Source organism: Anoplopoma fimbria, chromosome 12 (assembly GCF_027596085.1).
Source record: "Anoplopoma fimbria isolate UVic2021 breed Golden Eagle Sablefish chromosome 12, Afim_UVic_2022, whole genome shotgun sequence".
In the NCBI taxonomy this organism is placed as follows: domain Eukaryota; kingdom Metazoa; phylum Chordata; class Actinopteri; order Perciformes; family Anoplopomatidae; genus Anoplopoma; species Anoplopoma fimbria.
The window spans coordinates 2,093,139-2,120,177 of NC_072460.1; the positions used below are offsets into that span (position 1 = coordinate 2,093,139).

At 40.4% G+C, this 27,039-nt stretch overlaps 1 protein-coding gene across 1 annotated transcript in view; it reads left to right on the forward strand.

Moving 5' to 3' along the window:
- nphp4 (nephronophthisis 4) overlaps positions 1 to 27,039 on the forward strand; it is a 157,252-nt gene that overhangs the window by 56,692 nt on the left and 73,521 nt on the right. The window contains exons 9-12 of the mRNA XM_054608940.1: positions 10,410 to 10,628; positions 11,141 to 11,270; positions 15,306 to 15,358; positions 25,520 to 25,657. Coding sequence (XP_054464915.1) covers positions 10,410 to 10,628; positions 11,141 to 11,270; positions 15,306 to 15,358; positions 25,520 to 25,657 — 540 coding nt within the window. The remainder of the gene's footprint in view (positions 1 to 10,409; positions 10,629 to 11,140; positions 11,271 to 15,305; positions 15,359 to 25,519; positions 25,658 to 27,039) is intronic.

A 27,039-nucleotide genomic window follows, 5' to 3' on the forward strand; every position in this document is an offset into this window, starting at 1 on the left:
CACAAGCGCTGTGTTTCCGTGTTGCCTCACCTTTGACCCCGACTGGGCTTGGTGAGTGGCACAGTCGATTACCGAGCGTCTGAGGAAGTGTAACCATTAATGCATAACCTTTAGACATACTCACTGTTCTGCCCTTTACTGAGCTTTCATCTGGATGTATGCAGACGAAGGACTGAATTTGTCAGCATGCCGATTTCTCTTATGCTATATAAAGCAACATTCCAGCTCGAAGAAAACACGGCCGTCAGTAAGATGTTTGTTGTGGTGGTCGCCGACAGAACTCATTGGGCCGCATTCATGGATGTTGTCTTATTTTCTGTCTGTGGTTTGATTTGGAACTGCAAACCAGAAACATCTGCGAGCTGTCAGAGGGGCGACAGAGAATAATTCCCAGGTAACTGAGACTGATGAGTGCAGTGGATACAGAACCCATGGACACATTTTCATGCATTTTTCACATATTCTGAAGCACTGGAAAACATCTTGCTCCAGATATCAGGCATCAAGGTCATGCATGTGGCAATATACTGTAGCAGTGATTGAAAGCTTTTTAGTCCACGGGGACTTGATTGATGCAATGAAGCTTTTTTAAATCAAGCAAATCATTGGACTCCTAGACAGCCCTGTTTTATGCCTACGAAAAATGATAAAAATACAATCTCAGATAGAATATGTTTGTAATGGCAGTTGTTTGTTTGTTGTTTATTCATTTGATACACTAGACTTCTCCAAAACATTTACCACTCTTTGACTTTCTTAGCTATTTTGGAAATGAAAGTTGCTGGGTCCGACCAATGTCGTTATTAATTTGTACGTGCGTGTGTCATCAATTTAATGGATGAAGCTTATTTTGTAATATTGCGTACATTTTAAAATAATGGCTTGGGCTTTTATTTAACTTAACCACAGAGCGGTAGGCCTTGTTTCAACAGACTCCTAGAAGCAGCAGAATGGTGAGTAATATGCAATTGGGTTGATGTGTGGTGTGTGGTGTGTGTCCATTTTTCCTCATTCCTTAACATGTGCTGACAACTGACTGTTCATTAAGCCCCGCCCCCTTAGCAGCTGTTTCAGACAGTGGTTGACAGAGTTGCAGTTCCGTCTTGTCTCTGTACCTTTAAGACAGGTAAAGATGATGATACAATGTAATCATTTGTACATATGGGATGATTTCGTACATCATTTCCAAATAAGCAGTAAAAATATAAAAACAGATTAGAATTTAGAAAAATGCTTTCAGTAGAGGGCTGATCTCCACCAGGTGTGTCTCCCTCTCCCCTCAAGTTAGATTTCTCTCAGTTTTCCCTCCCGGCCACCTTACATTCAAGATGGCAGCAGAGATAACACAAATGGGTATTCATATGATCTGGTGCTAAACTTAAACGGATCATAACATATCTGGTATTGCGGCCCCTATCGGCCAGTTTAGTCGAGAAACAGCAGTCCATGACGTTATGACCATCAATGACAACAATGAGAGGGCCTCAAGCATATAGTCATAAATGTGCACAAAAAATATAAGGCTGATAGGTCCAGTAGTATGCAAGATTAGTTGTGGACAGACAGACAGACAGATACACACAGGCACGTACACAAGACCAAATGCATGATCTCCCTACAGGCTTATGCCTGGTGGAGATAATTAGAAAAGAATACTGAACATTCTCCTGTAAATATTGAATCTAATGCATACATATTGTTGACTCTTGACCGACGGCTTAGTGATTGTGTTTAAGAATCTTACGCAAGCGTGCGTTAAGTTTGGTGTTAGATGATCTCTCTATTAGTTGAGATGAACGACAATATCACTCTCTTAATTATCTATTTATGCCTCTCTGTGTCTCAGATGTCACTGCCAGGGGAAGGAAGATAAACAGTATGTGGAGTGGGAAAACAGTGACATGGCTAGCTGCAGGGTTTATTAAAGGTGTTGGTCTATAGCTTCTCCTCCGTGCCAAGGAGACTTGTTTTGGATTTTAATTGGCTCACCGACAGGTGCAGGCTGTATAGATTGCTGTGGGTTTTTTCCTGTGACTTCTCTTAAGTGGCTGTTTGTGTGTTGCTGTGTGCAGTTCTGCGTGTGCATTTGCACCATGCACTACGTTACTGTGGGCCCCTGCAGGCTTTAATGATGTTTTCTGAATGAAAAGCATTCCCCAAAGCACATGCTCATTAAAATGCCCTCCTTACCATGACACTGTCCCGTGACCTTTTGAACCCTTCCCTTGGTCTTAGTTTCCTCGACTACTTGTATTACATGACATGTGACAACAGAGCCCTCCCATTGGAGTAGACCTCACCCTCAAAGAAACCAGTTACATTTTTTGTTTGCTTCTGATCTGAAATGTCATACAAATGTTAATTAAATGTTAATCAAGCATCTTAAGCACAGTAATGTCATCGGGATTTGAAGTGATACATTTAGCTGATTTGTGGTCATTCCTCCCTGGAGGCCCCCCTTTTTCCTTTTACGCAATGAGAAGAGAAGTTGAGGTTAAGGCAAGGGAGGCTACATGCCGTGGAGACAATATTTTGCACGCCTAATTAAAATGAATGTCAGCTCTCCCCCCACTGAGAAGTGCATCAATCTCCCCCCTGCGATGGGCCCAGAGTGAGTCTTACCCTGTCAGTGCATGCCAGCAGGGCTATCCTTCTCCAGACGGATGCCTCACCCTGGCAGCCAGAGAGGCAATGGCGATGATGTTTGCACATCTAATGGTTGCCATGTCAATGGGAACCTCAGACAGAGGCCCAGACTTAAATTATTTTCATTTAAAACAGCCGTTGTATAAAGTGGTCAGGGGCATTTTGGGACTATCTGAGGCCTGAGCAGCTGTAGAAAATTGTGTTTGTCCACTGTTCCACATAGCAAGTAACAAATAATACAGATGCAAAATCCCGTTTTTGCATGGTAAACGGTGACAAAGATGTTGACTGTAGAATCTTGTAGTTCTGGTGGAAATTGTCATCGCTAGAGACTCAACAAAGGCGCTCGGCTAAAACGTGTGTATTTGTTCTCCTTTGCCCAAAGTCATTAGAGTTCTGTCATCTGCCTTTTGGTAACACAGCAGTCCTTTCACCCCTACAGCACCCACTCTAACACAGGGAAATAGTGTGATTCAGGGTTCATTTCAAAACTGAAAGCAATATACCTAAACATTAAGTTTAGGCCTTTGATACTACATTTATGTATTGCTATATTTATGTTGAGGAATGTGCATTACTTTCCTCAGTAACTTGGCTTCATGCTAAAGTACATAGATGGAAAATGTCACGTCAGATTTAATGTGAAGACCACAGAAATACTGCAAACTTTCAAGTCTGACAAAAGCTGTTATATTTTATGAAATGTTTGCTGAGATGAAAATAGCATCACAAGATTCATTTGGGACTGTATGGATGAGATATTATGTTCACAGATTTTTATGGAAAAGACAGCCGTCTATGTACAATGTGCTCCTAATCCTGCATGTGTCCCAAATGTCATTTACTTTCAGCAAGTGATTTGTCATCTTTTTTTTCGCATTATCATTATCTTCAGGTGATTTGAATTTTCATCTAAAGCGGGTATGCATGATCCGCTGCTCTGCTGAGGGATGGATAATCATCTCAGGTACTTTATATTACTGCTCTCAGTTAAATGTATTCCTATTATTTTAAATGAGGAAGCGTCTGGCGCTGAACCCCGAACTAGGCTTTAATAATGTGCGGTTTGAAGGTGAATGTGTCATTTAGCTTTTGGTACTTTTCCCTTCGTACACTGTAAAAATACTACAATGGTCTAGACATGTTAGAAACTCCATGAGGCTGTAAAGCTCATTAGAAGGAAAGCAAATTGTAAGCAGGATAAATGTTGAGCTCTTTAGATATAGCTGGGGAAGTAAAGTAAAAATGGGAGTGGTTGTTAGTTAACATGTTTAGCAGGTAGTGCTTACCACACTCAGATCTTAGTTTAGTGTGCTAGCACGCACAGATAGGCTAAAGGGAATGACATTATGTTTTGCAGGTATTTGGCCATAAACCAAAGAATTGGACAGATTGAAATGTGGACATGTTGGCGGTTCAAGAGGAAGAGTTAAAGGATTCACCAAAGTTATTACAATTCACCCTCTGTAGAACAGATGTCTGTGTGACATTTCATGACATTTTACTCTGTACCTGAAATGTCAACCTGCTGGTGGCGCTAGAGGAAAAGTCAGGGGATCACCAAAGTCATGCGGATCATTGAGAGTCCATGAACCTTTGTGAAGGATTTAATGGCAATCAGTCTCATACTGGACGAGATTCCTCTTTGGAGAGAGTCCTTGTCTAAGGTGTTATTTTCTTCAAAGCACTTAAAAACACATTCCACTACAGTACACTGGAACTACTACTCTCAAAAATAATACAACCAAATAAGTCTTAAATCCTGAATTAGAAATAACCATCATAGCTTTGCACAACCACTTTAATGGACGAGCATCAAAATACAGATAAAAAGAATTCACATTCACGGTAAATTACCCTGAGCAGTGAACACGTCCTCCATGAACATCTCCTTGAAGTTTCACCATCAGTGAAGGCAGGATCTGAGCCAACGCAATTCCTCCCGATCCCTATTCGGCCTTGGTGAGCTGAATAGTGCACAGTAGCCTGCTGGGTTCATTTGGACGACTCGCGCAGATGGATGAGAATGTGAGTGGTTTAGTGCTCTTAAATTAATGATCTCAGAGCATGTTCCCTCACTTCCTCCAGGGCATCTCATTGTGGAGAATACGTAGCGGGAGCTTTGGGCTGGTGCCTGTCACAGGGTCCTGGCTGAAATAATGACAAGAACACCCCAACAGACTGAGGTAATAGTAATAACTGTCAGACTCCGTCTCCCATCAATGCTCACATGCCCTTAATTTAGGATTAATTCCTGCTGTACTCGAGAAAGCCCTGAGTCCCTGTATGTCCTGCCATTTTCTTTAAGCTTCTCTGAAACTATGTTGCTGCAAACTGCTTTATTTTAGCTTATCACAAACTTTTTTTTATTTCAATATAACATCAGTAGTAGCTGTGAATTGGAAGCTGTTTCTAAAATGAGTGGTGTTTTTACTTTTATGTATAAGAACAGGCCGGTCATAACCTTTTCAGATAGTAATTGGTGCTGAATAGACTTGTTATGTGTCTTCTTCCAGTTCTTCTCATCTGCTGGGAAATCGGGTTTTCAGCTGCCTTTGATGTGAAAAACTTCTGTCAGCTTTTTATAATTTCACTTTTAATTTTCATCTCCTCGGTTTCCCCCCAAAGGTTTGATGATCACTTTTCTTGCTCCAGGTTAGACATGTGATCTTTGCTTCTACCCCGTTGTCTGTCTGACACTTTTCTTAAAATTTGTCTAGGGATGCTGCGGCATTATATATTTTACACTTCTAAACAAGGTTGATAGATTCTTCCCTTTAGAAAACACTTTGCCAGTTGGAGCAATTATGTGTGCAGCGACATTGCCTGTTGTTGTTTTTCAGTGCAACTTCATGAAAAAGTTTGCTGCTTCCTTGTTTTTGCCTTGGGCTACTGTTTATCCCAAGTGCACTATTGAAACAAGTGCTTGGCTGCTCTCCGTGTGAAAGTTAATTACTCTTCTTTCAAATATAGCTTTTGACACTCAAATCAACTGTGTTATCACAATTTGTAGAAATTGGCTATTGATCATCCTGCCTTGTCCAACATAATGACGAGTGCCCAAACAAGCAGTCTAAAAGCAACTATTAATTCAAATGGCAAATTCAAACGTTTCCTGTCCAAAACCGTGAATGAGCAAAAAAATCATTCTTTGTTTCCGCTGAAATATAAAGTCATTGATTTGATGTCTCTTTGCCATCACAAGCAGGCTTTGCAATTGATTAAGACTCACTGAAGTACTGTGGTGCTCAGAATGAGTCGATGTGTCTGACCCTGTAGGCAACTTTCCTCTCACTGAAGGCCTTCAACACATGCATACATCAGCTAACTCCTACAGCACGGCGCCCTCGCCACAACTCCATTAAACCTCCTACACTTGCATGTGAATGCAACACTGATCTCCGCTGACGTGTGTGCCAGAGGGTCGTGGACGTTTTTTTTGTACGAGGATTTCATACATTGTGTGAATATTCTGCCAGGCTGTGAATGAAACTATCATCACTGTTCGTTTACCCAAACCGCAACTAAAGATTCTCTTTGAGATTCCCTTCATTCCTATAGTGTGTCAGCCCGAGTTTCCAGCGCTTCATGCAGTTCATGTGTGGATCACACTGTTCTGAAGCACTTTAGAACCACTGCGCTGAAATCATGAGTGATTCATGTTGCTTCCTGCTTTGCTGGGCTAAAAGGGAATTTCTTAGTTTGCTAGTGCTATTGTGATCACAGAATTTTCAGAAGTAAAATAAAACTTCATTTTGACCATTAATAAGTTATTACTCATCTGTTTGATCCCAGTCATGGATGTTCACTTCACACGGGGAGATGTGGGCTGAAACATATTTGGTTGGGTGTTTGGCTCACAGTCCTTCTCATCCTCACTTGCAGTCACTTACTACAATTTTGTAGTTTCCTATGATTGGAAGACGGAGCGTGTGCGATAAGCACTGAGAGTCGGACAGATAAAAGCTCTTTCCTAGGCTGTTCGTGTCCCTGTAGAGGAGGCCCTTGATTGCTCCTTTGTCTCCCTCATTGTCATAGAGCTCAGCTGCCGTTTCTGCTCCCGAATCATCCCAGCAACCGAATACATTCATTGAATAATACAAGAAGGGTGTGCTCAGTCATGTGCTAGACACTCGTGGTGCTCTTTTCCCTCGTGTTCTGTGAGAGCACAGACATGTTGGAGACCGAGAGTGAGTGCAATAAAAAGGAAAGAGACGCATTAGATGAATTGCCTCACAGTCTTTACAGGCTTACACCCTGCGCCATAAAATGATCTTTTCTCGAGTTGGAACGTTTTACAAAATCATCACTTTGAAAATAGACTTGTTTGATTGAATGTTTCATATAAAGCACTTATTAATTCAACCCCATGAGATTGAAACAGGGCAATGTCTCATGGGGGGATATGCTGCTATCTGTTTTATGGTTGCCATATATTTCACAAGTTCCAGTTCAAATAAATAGCTGTTAATGTCTGTGCTACTTGGGGGTAAAATTATGGTCTGAAACCAACTCTCTCTTGAAAAGGATGGGATATTGAATCGGAATCCAGAGCCGCTTGAAATGGTGAAGCTTTGAAAAGATGTACATAACAGATATGTAATGATAGGACTGGGTTTCACAGGCAACAACAATAAAACTGACCAATTTCTATGTATATTGTATTGATAGTTGTGGCACAAATCACAAAGACATTTTTCATTTCCTCAAAAGAAGAGGATGACATGTCTTTAACCTTTACACCTTTAGCTCCCTTGGTTCCTTCTGAAGTGCACTATTAGTTGTTGTGCAGTGTAGTGCCTAAAATGTCAACTCCATTATCTGAACACTTGACTTGACGCTTCGGTAGCAAGCTAACAGGACAGCAAGGTTAGTTTGCATAATAACTGACATTTTGAAACTGCCCTCAAAGACAAAGACAACACTGGTTATGAGTTGTTTTTTTATTTACCTGACAAGGACTTCTTGTGCCTATGTTAATATTGAAACTGTATGTATTTCCTAACTCTAAACAAGTATAAGAATCAAGGCAATAACAACCGTTTTCCATCATTTAGTTTGGAGGTCATGTGGGAATTTCTGGTCTCACCATATTGCTCCAGATGACAGATATTCAGTTAGATTTGGCAGGAAAGGCTCTGCTGTTTGAGGAAGCTCTCAATGAATCAAAGCAGCGACGAGGATTCTCGGTTTCCTATAGTTGTTGCATGCAATGTCATGCACCACTGAACTGTCCGGTTTCTGTAGGCATGAATGGTGCCTACAGACATTTTTTTTTTTCATCCGTACACTCCTTGTAGAGCTTATTGGGGAAAAAAGTTTTTGTCCCTTGAAAATATATATTTTTTTACTGGCCACTGTCCCCACAGCCACTTAGCTGTGATGCCGAAAGAAAAGGTGGTTCTGAGGACAATGACTGCCGAGTTAAATGTTCCAAGCCTGGTGTGAACTTTGGGGAAACAGACTCCTCTCCTATTGGCTATAGTTTTGCCGGTGCTGCCATCCCAAACCTGGGCAGACCATAAAGAACTACAAGTACATACATACAAACCCGAGTCAGACCCAGAATTTAAAAAATACTAGAATTCATTTTCTTTTAGGTTGGAACATGATCCGGGTTTGATTTCAGCTTTGGGACCTTTGCTGCGTGTCGTAACCCTCTCTGTCTCATCTATCAAATGAAGGGGAAAAGAATGTTTGGATCTAACGGTGCTGTTTCACTCCGTAGAATCACTGACATTGGGCTTTAACTACGCTTAAATAACAGCTCTTTCGGCACATTCTGCTTCAAGACTACTGCAGGCAGTTCCTGTTTTCCCTAATGCCACCCAACGGACACTGGATGACATTTATAATGAAGGCAGTACTTACCGTATGTGAGCGATGACCGATAGTTTTGTATTATATGTTAAGAATGTGCTCATGGGAGTTGAGCATTGAGTGAACCATTATATGCTCCACTTTACCTTGAAACAATGTGGACTAGCAGGCACGTTGTGTATTCTATATACTGTCCCACATATGATTGATTACAATTGTCTGAGGCTGACCAGCTCATTAATCGATTTAGCAAAACCTTTGAGTCCCCTGTGGATCATTTAAAACAAAATACCTTTTGTTAACTTCCCTGGGATTTCTGCTGTAGAGGTGCAATGGGACTGATTGTAAATCATAAACAATCACAACACACTGTATGTGTGACCCAGTACTTATTCCCCTAATGGATTAACCATATAGAATTGTCAGCGTTGGTAATACGCAAACCCACTGCAATACATTAGTTTCAAAGCCTTGTAGTAAACATGACCTATTTTCACAATGCCCTTTCAATTATTCACATGATTAGTATAGTACTTATTGGTTTAGTTACAGTAATATGACAAATGCTATATTGGTTATTTAAATGTCCAAGCCAGTAGTATATATTTCTTTGCCATTCTCCTGAAAATGTGCTAAACCCCGGAGATGCAGTAACACCTAATCTCCTGTATAATGGAGGTTTTTCATTGGGATGCAAACTGCTGCTGTGACATGCTGTCATCAGAATCCCTAATGCTGCATGGCACCACCCATGTCTCCGTATGGAAGGAATAGTTTGGAAATAATTGCTTAAAGGAAAACTAAATCGACTCTACCTTTTGAATATCAAATACTCACTCTTTGTGGGCTTGAAAGGTGGCACTGAAAAGTTAGTAGTTTGCTCTGACAACAACAAATTCTACTGAAGACCCGACTCCACCCCTTCCTCTTTGAGTTTAGAACTCTTCCCTCAGTCCTTCCCCCTACTTTTTGTTTTTCACTTGTACACCTGATTGCAAATAAAATGTCCCTTATTGTAAAACAACGCAACTCTACCAAAGTGAACTGATGGTTACTAAAAAGGATATCACACATCCATAGATACCTTTCAAACCCACCCTCCAGCATAATCCACTCTTCCATTGGTGGTCCATAGCTTTAATATGTTCCAAACAAATTCACAAATTGGCATTTTGAGAGTTTCCTGTATGAAACCTGGAGTGTGCTACTGACCCAACACATGACTCCTGCCAACACATGTCAGCTGTACAATCAGAGCTCTTGCTGCTGCTCTGTGGGATGGACTTGGGGCACACGGCATGCAAGAATGGCAGCACATTTTTTAAATTAAGCCATCCTGAAATGAAACCTTACCAATAGATATATGTGCTCCAATTAGTGTATACAAAGCGATGTATCTGTGAACACAGCCAATGTGGTGTCAATCCGGGACAGGGCATTTTTTTAACGTAACCCAACATGGTAAGAAAGTAAGAAAGGGCTAACTTTATGCTTAGGCTTGGCCTTGGAAGTAAAGCTAGACACCATTACTAACATTAGTGGCTTATGTCACACTGTTTAATCCAATCCTTGATCTTGTATTTTTGGTTTTGGAAAGGCAGTTTAAAATGATACCAACCTCCAAACTCGTTTATGCTTATAAGAGTATCTCAGTAGAACAACAGTAAAAGTGCAAAGTAGCATTTCTACTAAATCCATACTTGCTCATGCAAACTAAACATAAATATTTGACGAACATTATGGGACTATTGGAACAGAAATGCAGGCCAGATCTGAAAGCAGGCTAGAAGTACTGCTTAGACTTTTATGTTACTCTAAATATTGATATATTACTCCGTGGAGTTACGAAAAGACTTATCAAGGTTGTTTCCATATATGGAAGCAATAATAATCATGTCAGTGTCTGAATGTCCTCTAATCTTGTGTCTTTTTCGGTCACAAAGCTGTCTGCCACCTCCACATCCCGAGCTGCCTTCTTGCAGTGCCTCCGTTGGGGGATTTGGTGCCCCTTTCAGGAGCCGGCTGACTGGAAGGGGGAAGAAATACAGCTTGTTCTGCAAGGAGGTGCAAAGCCAAACCCTCACGGAGTCATGGTCTACAGCACAGAGATGTCTGCCAAAACTCCAAGCCCTGCGCCACTCTCAGCTCCAGGCTCGGCTCAGGTAACACAAGAGCACAGAGGCATGTCTTTGTCAAAGGAACAAAATGTTTAGAATGCCTTGGTGTGAAGACTTGGTGCTGTTTTCATCCCTCAAACAGATGTCTACCTGAAGGCAAAAACTCTCACGTTATTTCACTTGTTTTATAAAGTTGTCTTTATTGGTAGGCCCTCATACAGTACAATGATAGATGATATCATCCTTTCAAGCTCTGCACTGTAAGTCATCATCATCACAGTTTACATCACAAGTCACACTTTTTTAGTGACAGAATCAAGCATCAAAGGGTGCAAAAGTCGTCATCTTGTGATGACTTAACTTTTCGCACCTTAGCTGTGAATTTTCACACAGCTCAGATATTTTAGAATACCTACACGTCACCACCACATATCAAGTTTTTCTGCTTCTATCTCAATCATTCCAGATGTGTCCTTCCATACATAATCTGAACTGTTAATTCTCCAACAGTTTTCTTTTGTTACTGAAATGTGTGAATCTTCTCTCCTTTCCTGGAGGCGAAGGATAGCATAACGTTTCGGCTGTCGTCCAGTTTGGAAAGGAAGGCACCCAGCCCAAAGGCATCTCTGAGGACAAAGCAGGAGGATGTGTCACGTCACAGAAGGTCACCCTCATCGCCTTCACAGGGTAAATATCATCATGTAATCCACAATGGCTTTTTAAGCACACAAATAAATTACTTGGAAAGGAATAGAAGCAAGCTGATATAAAGAGTTTCCCTCCAAGGAGGAGGTGAGAGGCACTTTACTGCTCTTTGCTTAAAAGAAACCACATTAGTGTTTCTCTTTCTTGCTTATTGGACCAGAATGTGTGTGGCCTGTTTCTGCAAATTGTTTTTGGGCACGCCTCAAGTGTGCGGCAACACCCAGGTTTAATCAACCAAAGTTCTAAGCGACAAGCACCAAGCTAGCCTGTCCTCTGCACGTGATGCAGCCACCTCCTCTGCAGTGTTATCTCAATTGCACCACCTGCTCTCTGCATGATTAGCACATTTAATGCTTGGGGTCTGAGGGGAGTAAACACAAAGTGCTAGGAGAAGACTTTGGCGGTCCATTAGGACTTTCTGATCTTATCAAGCATTGCTTTGCATCTCCATGCTGTTGTCTGCTCTGAAACAGGAACTTTGGCCTGAACATAGACAAAGACACACACATTCTTTCGGGGCTAAATTGTGCTTTTAAAGTTGAATACAATACCGCAATCATTTTCGTTAGTGAAATACTTTTTGGGCAGAGTCTTTTTTTTGTATTTGGGATGAATTTCTTTTGCTCATCTAGCGTCATAATCCTGTCTTTTCGAGATGTGTAAATTATTATATTTGTTTAAAGTGTAGATTGTATATTAAAGTATGACTTTACACAGTTTCTTTGACCTTTTTAACCAACTTTTCTCCAAATTCTCCAAACCTGCATGGACTTCGTCCATTTTTGTGATGAAAAATCACCTAATTTAAAAAAAAATACCTTATCGGATTTACATGAATCCCAGTGACACAGTTTTATCAATACATGGAGATCATTGTAGCAGAACAGCTTTAGTGTGAATGTTAAAAACCTTTTTGTGACGTAAACACCAGCCACTTATGTTCTTCACTTTCTTTAAGTGCAGTGACTAAACATTTAAAAATAAACCTGAACCAAGTCCCTGTTTTTTTGTTTATTCCTTCAGATTTTAATGGGTTATCTGTGTATGCTGCTGAATTTATCCAGCAGAAGCATTTTTATTCTGTCTCTCCCAATTAAACATGCCTGTTCCACTATATCCTTCCAAAAATAAGCTGAACCCCAAGCTTTAAAGAGGCCTCCCACTGAAACAAAGTTCTGATTAAATATCCCACAGCCCACAGCCACTGTTTGCATCTCTGACTAAAGCCTATACTGCTGATTTGCTCTGTGGCTGTCATTGAATTGATTAAACGTGTAGTAAACACTACACATAGCCAATCAATCCCAGTGACAGCAGAAAGAACTTGAGTGGACCCCGGTCGTATACCGGATGATTTCCCCACTAATGATGCTGTTAACTTATCTTAGTGGAGAAGAATAGAGTTGATCAGGGCCTACTTCATGGGTGTGTAGAGAGGCCTTTGGTTAAAGTCTATTAATGACATTTTAATCAGTGTTCAAGTGTCCTCAGAGGATCGCCCAAGAAGCCTGAATGATTTGGGCTAGTGTTCAGAGGAGAATGATATCATGAATCTCTTTCATTCTTTGATTTCAGCGCCTTAATCATCCTTGACTTTGTTTGTGTGTGCGTGGGCGTATGCAAGTAAGTGTGCTGCTTTCCATTGCAGATTGCTTATTTAGAAGGATATGGAATTCATAGGCCAGTCTCAAATATGGAATTCACGTCTTTGATGCATGCATGGAAAGCTCACAGTGCTTCACAACTTTTTAATCAGTCATTGGATAGAAAGAAAAAAAAGCTACTTGTAACCTTTTGTAAAGGGTCAGTAGAATCAGGTTTGAGCCATAGACCATGTATATATAGATGGACGACGCATCTCAACTTATTCCAACTGTACAAAAGTGAAGCCAAAATAGACCGGATACGTGAGCTGCCATCTTGTCCTTTTTACGCCATTTGGTGCCATTTAAGTCTTGGTAGTAGTGATCGGTGGGGCTAAAGCCGCGGGATGGTCCTGCCCATATTCCCACCTGAGCCAATCACGAGCCGAGTACTCCCACAGCTTGTTATCCTGAGGGCCACCTAGCTGCTTTGTTAGCACGCTAGCCATTTGACACAACTTACCATAATATTAGTAGAATCGTCATCTGTGTGGGGATATGAACACACACAAATGTCGCTGGCTAACCTTACTGTCAGTGGAAATGTTGCTAAGATAGCTAGCGTTATCATCATTGTCAGTGACTGTATTAAACATAGACTGTATATTTAGATCTTTAGTCTTAATCCCGTTATGGAAAATGAATGTTACATATCCTTTAGACGCTCTCAGAGCAGCTGTCAGTCATAACTGTCAATCTTGATGCCGCACCCCCATTTTTAGCATCAAATAGGTAATTAATACTAAACTTATCAGAAAAATGAACACTTGATCATACACCGATATGACAAGAACTACTTAAAGTGACAGAAACCATGTTTGGGAAAAATCTATTCAACGTGCACTTTGGTTAGTTTGGCCCATGTCCCATTAGCTCACATGGAGCGGGCGGGGTTTATGACCTATACTGCAGCCAGCCACCAGGGGGCAATCAAGCCTTTTTGGCTTCACTCTGAGGGGCTGTCATGTTGTCCATCTTTATATAAGGTCTATGGTTTGAACCCAAAATTACATCTCTGAGAACAGGCTGGTGAATAAAAAGTTAGCTTTAGGTTGAATGAATGGAAGTGGGCCGCCATAAATGCTACTGGGCTGAAGATGGGAAGGGGATGTCAGGTGAAGGTGAACACAGGATCTGAACCGACAGGGGAGTTAGTCCATGGCAGGGGGGGAAAGCAGACAAGCCTAATGTGAAACCTCTGAATTATTCATGAAAGACATCTACATGCGGGCGGAAAAAGTCCATACATTTTTATTAACCTATCATTTATTTACAGAATCCCTGGTTGTTTACATGACCATCACACATCACTCACTGCCTCTAATGACCAGCTAAGAGGCATAAAATATGCTGCTTTGACAGAAATGCTCATTAATGAAGTTTAATGATGCATCATTTTTACATTTAGATATATTCTTCCTCAATCCCCGGTGTCTTGTGCACGTAGAGGTGCTTGTATCCGCCTGTCGTAAAGCTGCTAGTTTGCTCAGCTGTCAAGAGGGCCCCTCATTGATCACAAACAAACGGCCAATTGCTTGCAGTCCAGCAACTAATGAGGTGAAACGCATTTTTAACACCGGCTCGAGAGGTGAAACAGTGAGGAAACTGAAAGCCATAAAAACAAAATGGCTGACGGGGGGATGCCAGAGCACATTTGAGACGGAGAGCCAGCCAGTTCTGCTCCGTGTCCACTCTGTGTGCATGTAGTCCGAACAGATGGGAGCTACAGTAAGACACCCCAGGCAACTGAAGCAATTTCCAAAAGGCCAGTCAAGCCCGGCACAGAGAGCGAGAACGAGTGGGAGAGGAGGACAAAGAGATGCCGGGAAGCTTTTCATTTCAATGTTATTACCATGGCTACCAACCAAAAACCTCAGGAAGCATTGTTAGACTTTAAACTCAGTGTGACATCTAAATCCGACTCTGCCGCCTGATCTGTGTGAAGATTTGTTACTGAGTGAGAGTATTTTGTATCCTAATGTAATTTACTTCGCTGTTATGCAAGTTGTGCTGTGCTCATTGTCACAGTGTACTCTTCATACCTCAGGATGACACCTGACTGCAAATCCAATCAACAAGAAAGCAATCTGAAAGATGACACATTACTGTCAGCTTCCATTCCCTCTCACAAGCTGCTATTCCATTATATGTCTAACCACACTATACAATTAGCAGTGCTGCCAGGTAGGCAGAGCATGGGGACGACATTACCATGTTAAATGAGATCGCTCAACTTTGAACTGGTTGTTTGCACAAGTGATGGACAGAGGGATACATGTTATACTTAGGTTATACTTGCTATTAGTTTACACTTCATGGATGTATAGTCCCTTTTTTTAATTTAAACTTTTGTTTCTTTGCTTGTGTTTTTCAGGTCAAAGATACATTCCACAAGCTTCTCCTCCAGGATCGCCTCAAGGCCCCGGGGTAAGACACCTTGTCACCTATACAACTTAGTGACTTAACTTAAGTGCTGTAAAAGCTAGTGCTATAACAAAAAGGCTTCGTCTGAAGTTCAAGACTAAACCACAAGCACTTAAGCTGCTTTTGTACTATTTTCTCTCTCTCTCTCTCTCTTAAAAATGAATCCTGCTATTAGTGGTCAACAATGGATTCCGTCTTTTTGGCCAACAAGCTGAAAAAACAACATCTGACATTTTAGCATCTTATGAAGTTGTTATGGAATGGTCATCTATTGCCACATTGAGCTGACAAAAGATAATCATTCAGTTGGAGTTGTGTTTCCATCCATTTAAGAAATCTAGTATCCCCTCACCTTTGCTCTGTTTGGTCCATGTGACTAGCTGCTCACTTTCTGACTGTTCTTCTCCAGCGAGTAACTAACTCTGTCCTTCCGCCGTTCATGTGGTAATGGGAGCAGGGTTTATGGGTTAAAAAAACAAAACAATGGGCTAAAACAGGCTAAAACGCTCTGTGGAGATCAATAGAATTTTGATCCTTTCAGTATGGTTATCTGGAAATAATTTATTCATAATAGAATCAAATGCTGTGTGGCTCTTATCTGTAACTGAAGATATGAATAGATTCCAGTTAACTGCTGACCTGGAGTGATTCCTGGCTGGATGACAGGATCAGGAAGCCCCTCTAGCAGTTCACTGTACATGGATGCAGCTCCCCTTCTGTTCATAAATCTTGACTAACCCACAGCCATGCTCTGTCTGGTTTGTCGACACTGACTGCAGGTCGAGCTTATATACCTTTTTAAGAATGTCAGGAAAAAAATGCTTTTACATCGGCCCCAGATTTCTCGGCAACAATGTGATCAGGAAGCATATATCGACATATTTAAATCGTCTGACTCACCTGTATGAGATTTCAGAAAGATTGGGTCCATGAAAATATCCTGCAGCCAGAGCTTTACTGAATATGTACGAAGCTGAAAGGTAGCGTGTGGGTGTGTGTCGGCTGAAAATGTTATTTGTGGTGAAAGACAACAGGATTTATGTTTGTGTCAATCATAAAACAGTAGAATCAGCACAGAAACCTGGGAAATAGGAGTAATACTGTTGATGATAACCATGCTTAGTTAGATTAAATCAGATTTAATGTCACATTAGCATCAGTGTATGTTAAGAGGCTTCCCGAAGGGAACTCGTATAGTACTAATCAATTCTACAATAAATATGTAATAAATGTAATTGCTCCCAGTCTCAGTAAAATACCAACATATGTAACATATACCACCAGTGTTTGTTGCTGTGTGTGTATTTAGTGGGTCTGTTCATCCTGACTGAGCTAAGCTACCGTTACCATCCATCCCTCAGCCTGAGTGGAGGTGTCACTGGAGACTGGGAGTTGTGATGGATGCTGCTCTCTCTCAGGATGAGGCTAGGGGCACACACACACACACACACAAACACACACAAACACACATGCACGCACACTAACATTGTGCCACAGAGCGTAGGAGGAGGAGGGAGCTCTGGTCTGTTTCAGTGTTAGCTCTCTGGTCCAATATGAGCCACAGTCTGTATTGTCGACTCATTTTAAATTGAACCAACCGGCTGGGGGTTGTGGGAGTGCTACACCCATGAACTCTACAAATCGACCCTCATTTTGATTAAGCAGCGAGGGCGTTGGAAGCCTGCAAGTGGGCTGCTCCCAGTGGGTAACAAGAGATCGACTGTGGTCATACTGGGCAGCTCTTAGGGGATGATATTAGAAGATGGTGGTGCTCAGCTGGATACGCCACTGTGCAGTCTTTTTTTCATCTTAGTTTTCCCAAAACGTGGGCTAGCAAAAAATATATATTTTAACCTTTTTTTATTTTTAATTTGCACAGTGTATTTTGTTTTTGTATTTCCACTGCAAAAAAATGTATGTAATGTTGCTCTGTGTCCGAATGTGTAAAAAAGTAACGACTTGCTAACATGTAGTAAGGTGTCACTAGATGTGAGATGTTACAGCACTCCCAAGTGCCCAAATAGTCATTGAAAGCAGCTTTAAGTTTACAGTCAAATAATTTCATAATATCATAATCTATAATACAATAATGAGTAAATAACCAGCAGTCATCATTAATGCAGCGGCTGCTCAGTGTGCACAGCAAAGACATCTATCTGATGGGTGTCCAGGATTCGGCATGAAGAACTGAGACAGAAAACACTGTTTGAAGCTATGCCACTGCTGTTGGCAGTCACCCGACAATTCATCACGACTCTAGTGTTGCTACAAAAATTCACTAATACAGTCTATGTGTCGTTCCCTATCTCTGTCTCCTCACCTTCCAAAGATACTATTATAAAAATACACTTGTTTCAATCCTAAAATGATTCTGCCTGTTCAACAAAAAACATTCTTTCCTCTTCAACGTGACTGTCAAGCGCTGATTAATCAACGGCATCTTTCTCTGAAATGGCTCTGTAAACAAGCCGTGCTCTCCGACTCTGTCTGTAGACATTGTTGGATCTGACAACTTTCTCTTGCTCGCATAAATTATTGATCCTTGACACTCTCGGTGTGCCGCCGCGCAGAATGTTAAGGATCTTGTGGTATTTATAGCCGGCATTTGGGAAGAGCAGCTGAGTCTGTTTGCCTGTGTTGATGATGATCGCTCGCATCGGTCTGCGGTCATGTTTCGGGGTCGTGCTCGTGTTCTGTCGACCCAGGTGGTCTCGTAGTCCGCGGGCCGGAGGTGAGGCCATGTTTCAGTTTGTTGCTGGCAGAGGGCTCTTTGGCAGCTGGCTCTGGCTCAGTCAGAACTCATTTCTGCAGCTCTCTTTTACGCAGAGGTACTTAGTGCCTTGTATCAGATGTCTTTCTCAAAAGAATAGGACTCAAGCAAGATTGTTTATTGTTCGACTCTGTTTTAGCACTCCAGCCTTTATTTCTGTGTGCGAATCCATCTGTAAATACAAAGTAAAATAAATGTAATAACAAGCATGTTGTGGAAAAGTAAAGGGTTAATCGATAAATAGTTATATGTAAAGATAGATTTTTAGTGATGGGCTTTTGTAGTTGATTACCTTGAATCTTCCCTTCTCAGATATTTGCAAAGTTGAGGCACATTAGCTGTAAATGAGATCAAATGACATTTTATGCAAGGTTATACCAGTGGGGGGGCTTTGTAGTCTAGTTTGGAACATCCGAGTGGAAACTACTATCGGCATTTGAAGGCTGCCAGATCAAAACATAGCTAACAGTTTCCAAAGATGAAGGGCCGTAATTACTCCTTTGTTTGTGTAATATGCCAGGGCAAAAATAATAAGTTCAGATTGTTAACTGGTCTCGAATATCTAAATTGCAATATAACTTAAGTGTCATTTTCATAACTCTCATAATTAACAGAATTTTAACAAGCTGTACCAGGTGACAGTTGTTTCATCTCTTAAATGGCGACAGTCAACAAAAAATCTAGTGAGTTAAGGACAAATCCTAAAAACATTGGTTTTATTTGGTTGATATGGATGCCAGTGTCAAAAAACACTTTTGTGTGTAAAGACAAATTAAGTGTGGGCTAGTACTTTCTGTTAAAAAAAGACTTTATGATTTGTTTGGTACAAAACATATCTTCTTACATACTCCTTTAATACTATCTAGGTAAAAAATAATCTCAATTGAAATTGGAAACATATGATGATATTAAATATATTACATATATAGCTTTAATCAGGTTTTTGGTACCTTGTTAAATTCACTTTCAGGTACAGTACCACTAATGTTCAACAACTATTTTTTTTCCTTTGTCTTTTTATTCATGAGAGATTAATCTCACTGTTCTCCGTGTCATTCCTGAAGCTTTTCACTCGGTGCTGCACGTCCTCACCTTTCATTTTCTCTCCTCACACTCACACACAATTATCACTTCTGTTTACTGGCATACAACCCTCATTGTTCACACTGTGACTTGATACTCCCCCCTTTTTCATGCATCTCTAATATTTTCCTCTTTTGTGTGTTCTACTATTCCACTTTTTGTTCTCCATATTTAATTCCACAAATCTCTCCATCTTTGGAGCTCCTTCCTGATCCTCCCACTTTTCAAACTTCCCCTGCCTCTCACTTTGTTTATTTGAGACATATGATGAGCTTGACTCCATGTCACGGTCTCTCCCCCTCACATTGACTCATCAGGAAAACAGCCAAATGTACATTCATGAAGGTCTTTGTCTCTCTCTCTCTCAATCATGAAGGTCTTTGTCTCTCTCTCTCTCACAATCATGAAGGTCTTTGTCTTTCTCTCTCTCTCTCACAATCATGAAGGTCTTTGTCTCTCTCTCTGACGCACACACACACTAAGCTCATCTCCTACACAATTCTGTTCCCATACGACTAAACTGTATTCTCAATTACATTTTGAGGAAAACGTATTGGTCTTTTCTCAGGGATTATGGTGGCCCTTTTCAACGTGATTAACATTGTAAATTGACACAAAACAAGAACACAACAAAACTGCTTGGTTAGATTTAGTAAAAAGAACATGGTGTGGCTTAAAATATGTAAAGTATGGATATATTAAAATAAGCCAACATTGGCCTTCACGAAGGACACGAACAGCAGGTGAATGTCCTGTGTTGACTCCTACCATACACCCCGAGTTTGATTGGAAATGTGTCAAAACAAACGTTATCCGAAAGTTTGTTTCCCTCTAACTGCAATTGACATTTTTTTTAATCATTTTTAGCAGACCAGGACAGACACACACACAACCACTTACACATTAAGACACACCTCGCACACAGAAGAGAAATAAATGTGGGGCTTCATATAGTGTACGTGGTCACACACATAATGCCACGGACACATTTACACACACATACGCACATGCAGGTCCCATGAAGCCAGAATGTGAACAGATGATCTGCTTGGCTGTCAGGGCAAACAGGCTGGGTTCAGAACATTGGCAGCCAGAGCATTGCCACTACTAATTGCCTCTGCGTATTCTCTTGGTGTGTGTGTGTGTGTGTGTGTGTGTGTGTGTGTGTGTGTGTGTGTGTGTGTGTGTGTGTGTGTGTGTGTGTGTGTGTGTGTGTGTGTGTGTGTGTGTGTGTGTGTGTGTGTGTGTGTGATCCTCTCATGCAGAGTGAGTGTCTTTCACACCCTCTGTGTGCAGGACGTGATGACTCAATGTGAGATCACATGCATGTGTGAGTCTGTGTGTAAAATGTGATATGGTTTCGCAGTTCTTTCGAGGACTGGCTTGTGACAGCCCACTGGTCTTGACATTTTTGGACATTTTCAGCAAATTTTCAGCACATTTTTAGCAACTTTGGACCAATCCTAACAGCCAGAACAGCTCATTTTATGATTACACCTACACCGATCATAGTATTTGTGAGTGAGCAAACTGCGGAGTGGCCAGCAGTTCGGAAATCATGCGTTTAGTGAGTTAAAGCACTTAAAACCTCTGTTTCAGTGACATTTTGCGTACACCCTTGCTTTTAAAATGCACCCCAGAAACATCTTGTCAGTATTAAAATGCTCAAAAGAGAGAATGTAAAAGGTGGCTGTTGTTGAAGGTTATCACCAGCTGTGTTAAGCTTGAATTCAATTCGTTAAGATGGATTCCATTACAGCCCAACAATACTAGATATGTCTTGTCTATATGTCTTGAAATCACATGGGGGATGGGCCAGATGTTTGGCATGACACAGAAATAAAAATTACAATAAATGCTTTCAGGCAGATATTGATATTTGAGAGTTAAAGTATTCAAAACACAATTTTATTTTCGTCTTGGTCTTGGTCTCAAGACCACTTTTTTGAAGGTCTCGATCCCACCTCAGACTTGACCGCATTTTTACTTTGTCTTGTCTCGTCTTGTTTCAGACAAAAAGGACTCTGGATTTTATTTCCAGACCGGTCAAGACCATAACTGTAGGGACATCACTATACTGCCTAAGCATTGTCTGATTTATTTGTTAACATTATCACTGTGATTGCTCATAAAAAAACAAAAGAAAATTCCCATCCATAAAAATCACCTCTGCAGTGTATTTCAATTATTTCTCATTTACACTACATACATACCTATACAATCGTCAGTTGTTTTCTCTGGGTCCTTTTATAGGAATGTGGATCTTTCAGATCGATTTGAGGATTTCCTATGGTTTGTATGTCCCACAGTTTATATTATTTTATAAGTGTGTCATGCAGTGTGGGACTCGCACTGGTCTGGTCTTTGTCCTGACTCCATATCAACCCCTCAAAGTCTTGGTCTTGTCTCAGTCCTGATACACTTTGGTCTTGGTCATGACTTGGTCTCGGTTTAGGTGGTCTTGACTACAACACTTCCTCCTGGAAGGTCATCCATCACAAGCTGGAGATGAGCAGCCAGTTATTGCTCAAACCCAGATAGCTTTATATTTTCTTTTCCTTTTTTTTCTAGTGAAGATATCATGTTTCCATCAGACCAAAGTTTTTCGGGGTGATTTTTTTGGGGGAAAATGTGCTTTAAATGACTCACAAGATATCAAGAATATTTCAGTTTGATTGAATGGTGCAGTCATCAAAACCGTGTAGTCTGCTGTTTAAATATTTCACTCGGTGTAAACGTCGTATATCTTCGTTGGATATTTGGAACAAGCTGATACAGAATAAATATGATGCTGTCAGACGGTGTGGAATACCATTTTTCAAATCTTAGAGCCACTAAACGGGAAAATCAAGGGGAAGATTTGGCTTGGTATGTAGATATAAAATCGCAAAGTATAGATTTGTTGTAAGTTATGTCCATTTTCACAGCTACTTCCAGAATGTTGCTTGAAACAGGTTTTCCCTTGTTGCTATGGATACCACTGTAACCAATGCATCCATATTCAGGTTACCTCAGCTTGAATCAGCTCATGAATCTCTCTGGTGTTTCTTCGGCTCACAGCTGCAGTGTAACCACACGCTAAATGTTTCCTTATGTACTTTTAGTGTTTCATCATGACACAGTGGCACATTGAGTCTGCATGATGGGATTACCTTCCTTTTTTTGTTTGATATGGAAGAAGAGGTTAGGAGTGAATGGGGATGTCTGTTTGATCTATTTCAAAGCCCAAGGGAATTCATGTAAATCAATCTAATGTCCTCACAAGCATAGCAGATCCAGTAAGGGCATGTGTGTCCAACAGATCACTGGGTGGGTGAACATCTCTTCAGTTTTACTGCTCAATAGGGTTCAATGCAGTATCTTTATTGTCCTCCAGAGAGCCATTTGTTTTGATCATAGCAGATCCAATAACACTCATAAACTGTTAGATGAAGCCAACTAAAAGACCCATGCAGCTTATTGAGTTATATTAGCCATTAGAAGTCCATTATGCTGTGTTTTAACATTGTTGCTTTGTTCCTCTGTTACGTAACAAGATAAACTCTACTGAGCCCCCCAAAAAATGAGAAAAATTTAAACAATGTCCTATTGCTAATTGATCCATAAGTTATTTTGTGTCTTTTCTTTGTTGGTGACAATCAGAAGATGGTTTACAATATCTGAATTATTGGCCTTAATAATGAAGTGGAAAAGACTTGCTGGTGCATCATTTCCCAATGGAAAGTGTAAAGAATAATGGGAATTTTATCACATAGCACAAAGTATTGAAGCCCTAACAGTTTAAGCTATTAACCCATCGGTAAAAAAGTTTAGTTCTAAATATGAAGTAGGAACATCTAGGGAACATTTGGTTGGACATGTTCTGCAGTTCAGATTAAACATTCCAACGATCAAAAGGCCAAAGTAAGTTTCTTTCAAAGGACGTCTGGGCTCACACTTGGGGACAAAGTGAAGAGCTCAGATTTCCTTAAGGAACTCCGAGCAAAACTGCTGCTCTTTTGCATAGAGAGCCGATAGATGTGGTTGGGTCATCTGATAAGAATTCCTCCCAGACGCCTCCCTGTGAACGTCCATCTGGGAGGAAACCTCAGGTCGGACTGATGCCAGAGGTGTGATATATCCTGTCGAGCTAAGGGAAAGCCATAGTATCCCCAGGAGGATCTAAAGGCGGCCAGGGAATGGACATCTAAGCTGCTCGACTTAATTTGCTGCCTTTGCTAATCGAAACCAGAAAAATAGCAGAAAACTGTCTTGATGAGAATAATTTACGTGTTAAATGTCTTGTCAACATTTACTTGTGATTCTGGTCATTAGGCAGACATTTTTGAAGCTACATTAGGACTGAATCACAAGCTCACATCTTGCTTTCTGAAGCCGTAAAATTTTTACAATACTTAAGGAGGTATCTGAATTAAAAAAAATTGTAAGTGAAGAAGGCAATGATGCAAAGCAGTACAGTCAAATTAACACCAAATAATTCTGGATTGAAATAACATTTACAGAATTTTAACAAAGACATTCAATAACTGCATGAACTAGAATGACACACTTGGTAAATTCAACATAATGTACATTTCCACTGTATTGTATAACTCACCGCTCCACTGCTCTGAGTTTCCCTTTTTAACAGATTTGTTTCAGTCATTCATTCTTATTCATTACTTTCCAATCCTATTGGCATTAAGCTACCATCAATGAAACCCACCACTTCCTGTGAAAAGCCTTTCAGCAGCTCAAATTATATAATGCCTCCCTTTTTAGGCAGGCTTTTAAAGCTAGGGTTGGTAATGTTCTTCAGAAATAATTTCTTTGTCATATTTGTTTGAAATAATTTTAACATCCAAACAGCAATCAATAAATCAATAGCTCTGACTAAAAATCTTTCTTGCTAGATTTACTAGTAATGCTGGCTTATTTCATTTAAAAGAGTAAGCAACAATGGGCTGGGGTTTTTTGGTTGGATGATTTTTTAAATCTTGCTTGCTCTTGCTAGTATCACCAGTACCATCCTTAGCTTTAAGTTGAAATGTCCGCTGCCGAAAGAACAAAATAGAAAGCAGAATTAGTAAAAGAGAGTAATGTTTCAGTTCATAAGAGAGACTAAAAGCAAGATAGAATCAGGGCTGTGAAAAGGTCCATTACATTCCAAAATTAACTAAAAGGGTGAACTATTCATTTTAATATGAATGAACACTCCATGTGAGCCCAGTGTTAAAAGTAACTGTGGAGAGAGAGAAAGACACAGACAGACAGACAGACAGACAGACAGACAGACAGACAGACAGACAGACAGACAGACAGACAGACAGACAGACAGACAGACAGACAGACAGCAGATGATGGAGAGACAGCAGATGATGGAGAGACAAAAGAGAGAGAGAGAGAGAGTAGATGATTCATAAGTAAACAGTTGAAACACATCTAGAATGCATCTACAGGTAAACATGAAGGAAGTGATAAGGTCACATTTACAACGAACACCATTAACAGCTAATTGAAATGGTAGCTAATTAGAATACAGTGAGCCTCTAATTAACGCCAGTTTAAAATCTCAATGTGTCTCCCTTGCGTCAAATGAAACCCCCAAAAACATTGTTTGACGCTTCTAGGTAGAACGACAAAAACAATCTGAGGCCCCTGACGACAGGACGCCATCGTTTGTCTGTGCCTTATAAACCATTACAAATCACTGTTGGGAAAATGAATTTGTTTAATGATGTGACAACGGTATGATTATCACTACTTCATTTCTGCTGAGGGACCTCGATTGTCATGGTTACAATAATTAATATGTGGTTAATGACCATGGTCATGCTTTAAAATTGAATGACGGTTTGAATGAGAAAGCAAACAGCGGGTTCCCATGTTTAAGTCAGATGCATTGTTGATCCAACCATCCACCCTCACCTCTCTTTTTCTCTCTATAATAACTTCATCTTTCTTCCTCCTTTTGTTCTTGACATATCTATTACTTGTTAAACATATGTTGTTTTGGGTAACTTTCTCAAAGAACCAACACCATCTCTCACATTAGTAGCTATATCGTCTCTTGTTTCCAGTCAAAAGTCTTTAGAAAAACAGAGGGAGCAGATTAACAATTTAGAATACGACCTATTGGGGGATGACAGTGTTGAAGGATATTGGGTGGAGGAGTGGGTGGAGTGACAAGGGCTTATGAGTGCCAAAGCAGTGTAATGGTCTGTTGTCATCTGAGAAGGCACATGTGTCTCTCTGGCGTAAAGTATATTCCTGAGCCCTGTTGTTCATAATCATAATAATAACAGTGAATCATTTGCATTGTTTCTCTGCAGCTCTCACTGTCTCAGCTGGCAGCTACTTCACGCTACCCAACCATCAGCCACTCAAGCTCGGCGTTGCCTTGGCAACAGTCCTTTCCTTCTCTGCTCCATCCTTCCCTGTTGGCATCGGCCCACCAGCTGTCACATGTCGTAAGATTCCCACCCTCATACGCACACACATGGCCTTGTGCTTACACATGTTCAGTGGAAAGTGCATTTACATATAAGATGCACATTCAAACACACAACATTGGATATACATCCCCAAGGATATGCAGAAAGTCCCTCGCTAGAGTTCAGAGACACATTCACCTTTATAGCACACAAAGATACACACAATGTAAACAGATATTTTGTCAATTATTAGTATTCTTTTTGCCGTGCTTTACCTTTCAATGTGAAGGTACAGTGATTCTTCACTATGCTACATTTTGTACGAATCTTTTCGTAGTTTCAGAAATTCAGTTACAGTAGTTTGTCCAGAAGTTAAACAGATAATGTATAACATTCATTCACACTGACTAATCAAAACAGCGCAGAATATGAATGTCTATACGGTAAATCAATGTCTCATTTCTTCATCTGCCTTCCTGTATTGAGTTTTTTTCATTTCCATTTGTTATAACAGTCGATTTGGAGGCTTTTTTTCAGAGCTGTCCTGGCCAGTCCACCTTCTTTAACGCTTCAGCACAGCTAAGAAGGACTTTGCTGATATTCTAACAAGACAGCAGTAGCTTTAATGGGTTTTCTCCCATATTTCATGCCTGGAATCCATATAGCTTAAGCAATGAGTCATATTGCAGGAATAATCCAGGAATTGTGGATCAGGCTTACATTATAATCAGACGTACAAATGGCTAAAAAAAGACACAATTCAATTTGGTTTTGAAAGACTGGCTAGGTCGTGCTGTTGGAAATACTGTCAGATCAACTTTCCTATTTCGTATACATCTACATACACTGGTAGTCAAAAGAACACTGTATTTTAGCATTTTACGTTAAATTCCCAGCAGTGCACATTTTTGATACCATATAATATGACACACGTACAGGTGAAATAATCATCCATATCTGGCGTCGACACACTGTCACATCAGTCTGTCCTTATGAAGAGACACATTTGACACATACACCACAGGTTGACTTCCATCTATCAGATTCTGAGAAGTTTTGCATCTTAAACTCTGACTCGACGTTAACTAATGCCCTTACTACTTTGCTGCACTCCCAAGATAATATTTCAGCCTTAGATTTGTATTTAAAAAATTTTTTCGCCTGGAATTACTTGCAAAATTAAGTGTAATAATGTAATGTAATACAATTCTTTGTAGTCATTTTAGAATTAACATTTGGACTCCTAAACTGGGGTTTTTGTTCTGATTCAGCAATCATGTATAGCACTGCTGCTGTCAAAGTTAGCATAATTTGTTATTTCATAAAGGGCATTTATGGTTCAAGTCATCTGCTTGGCTTTTTTTTTTTTTTTTCTTATCTTTTTATCCCTCATGTTGGGTGAGAAGGTAAAATACTGG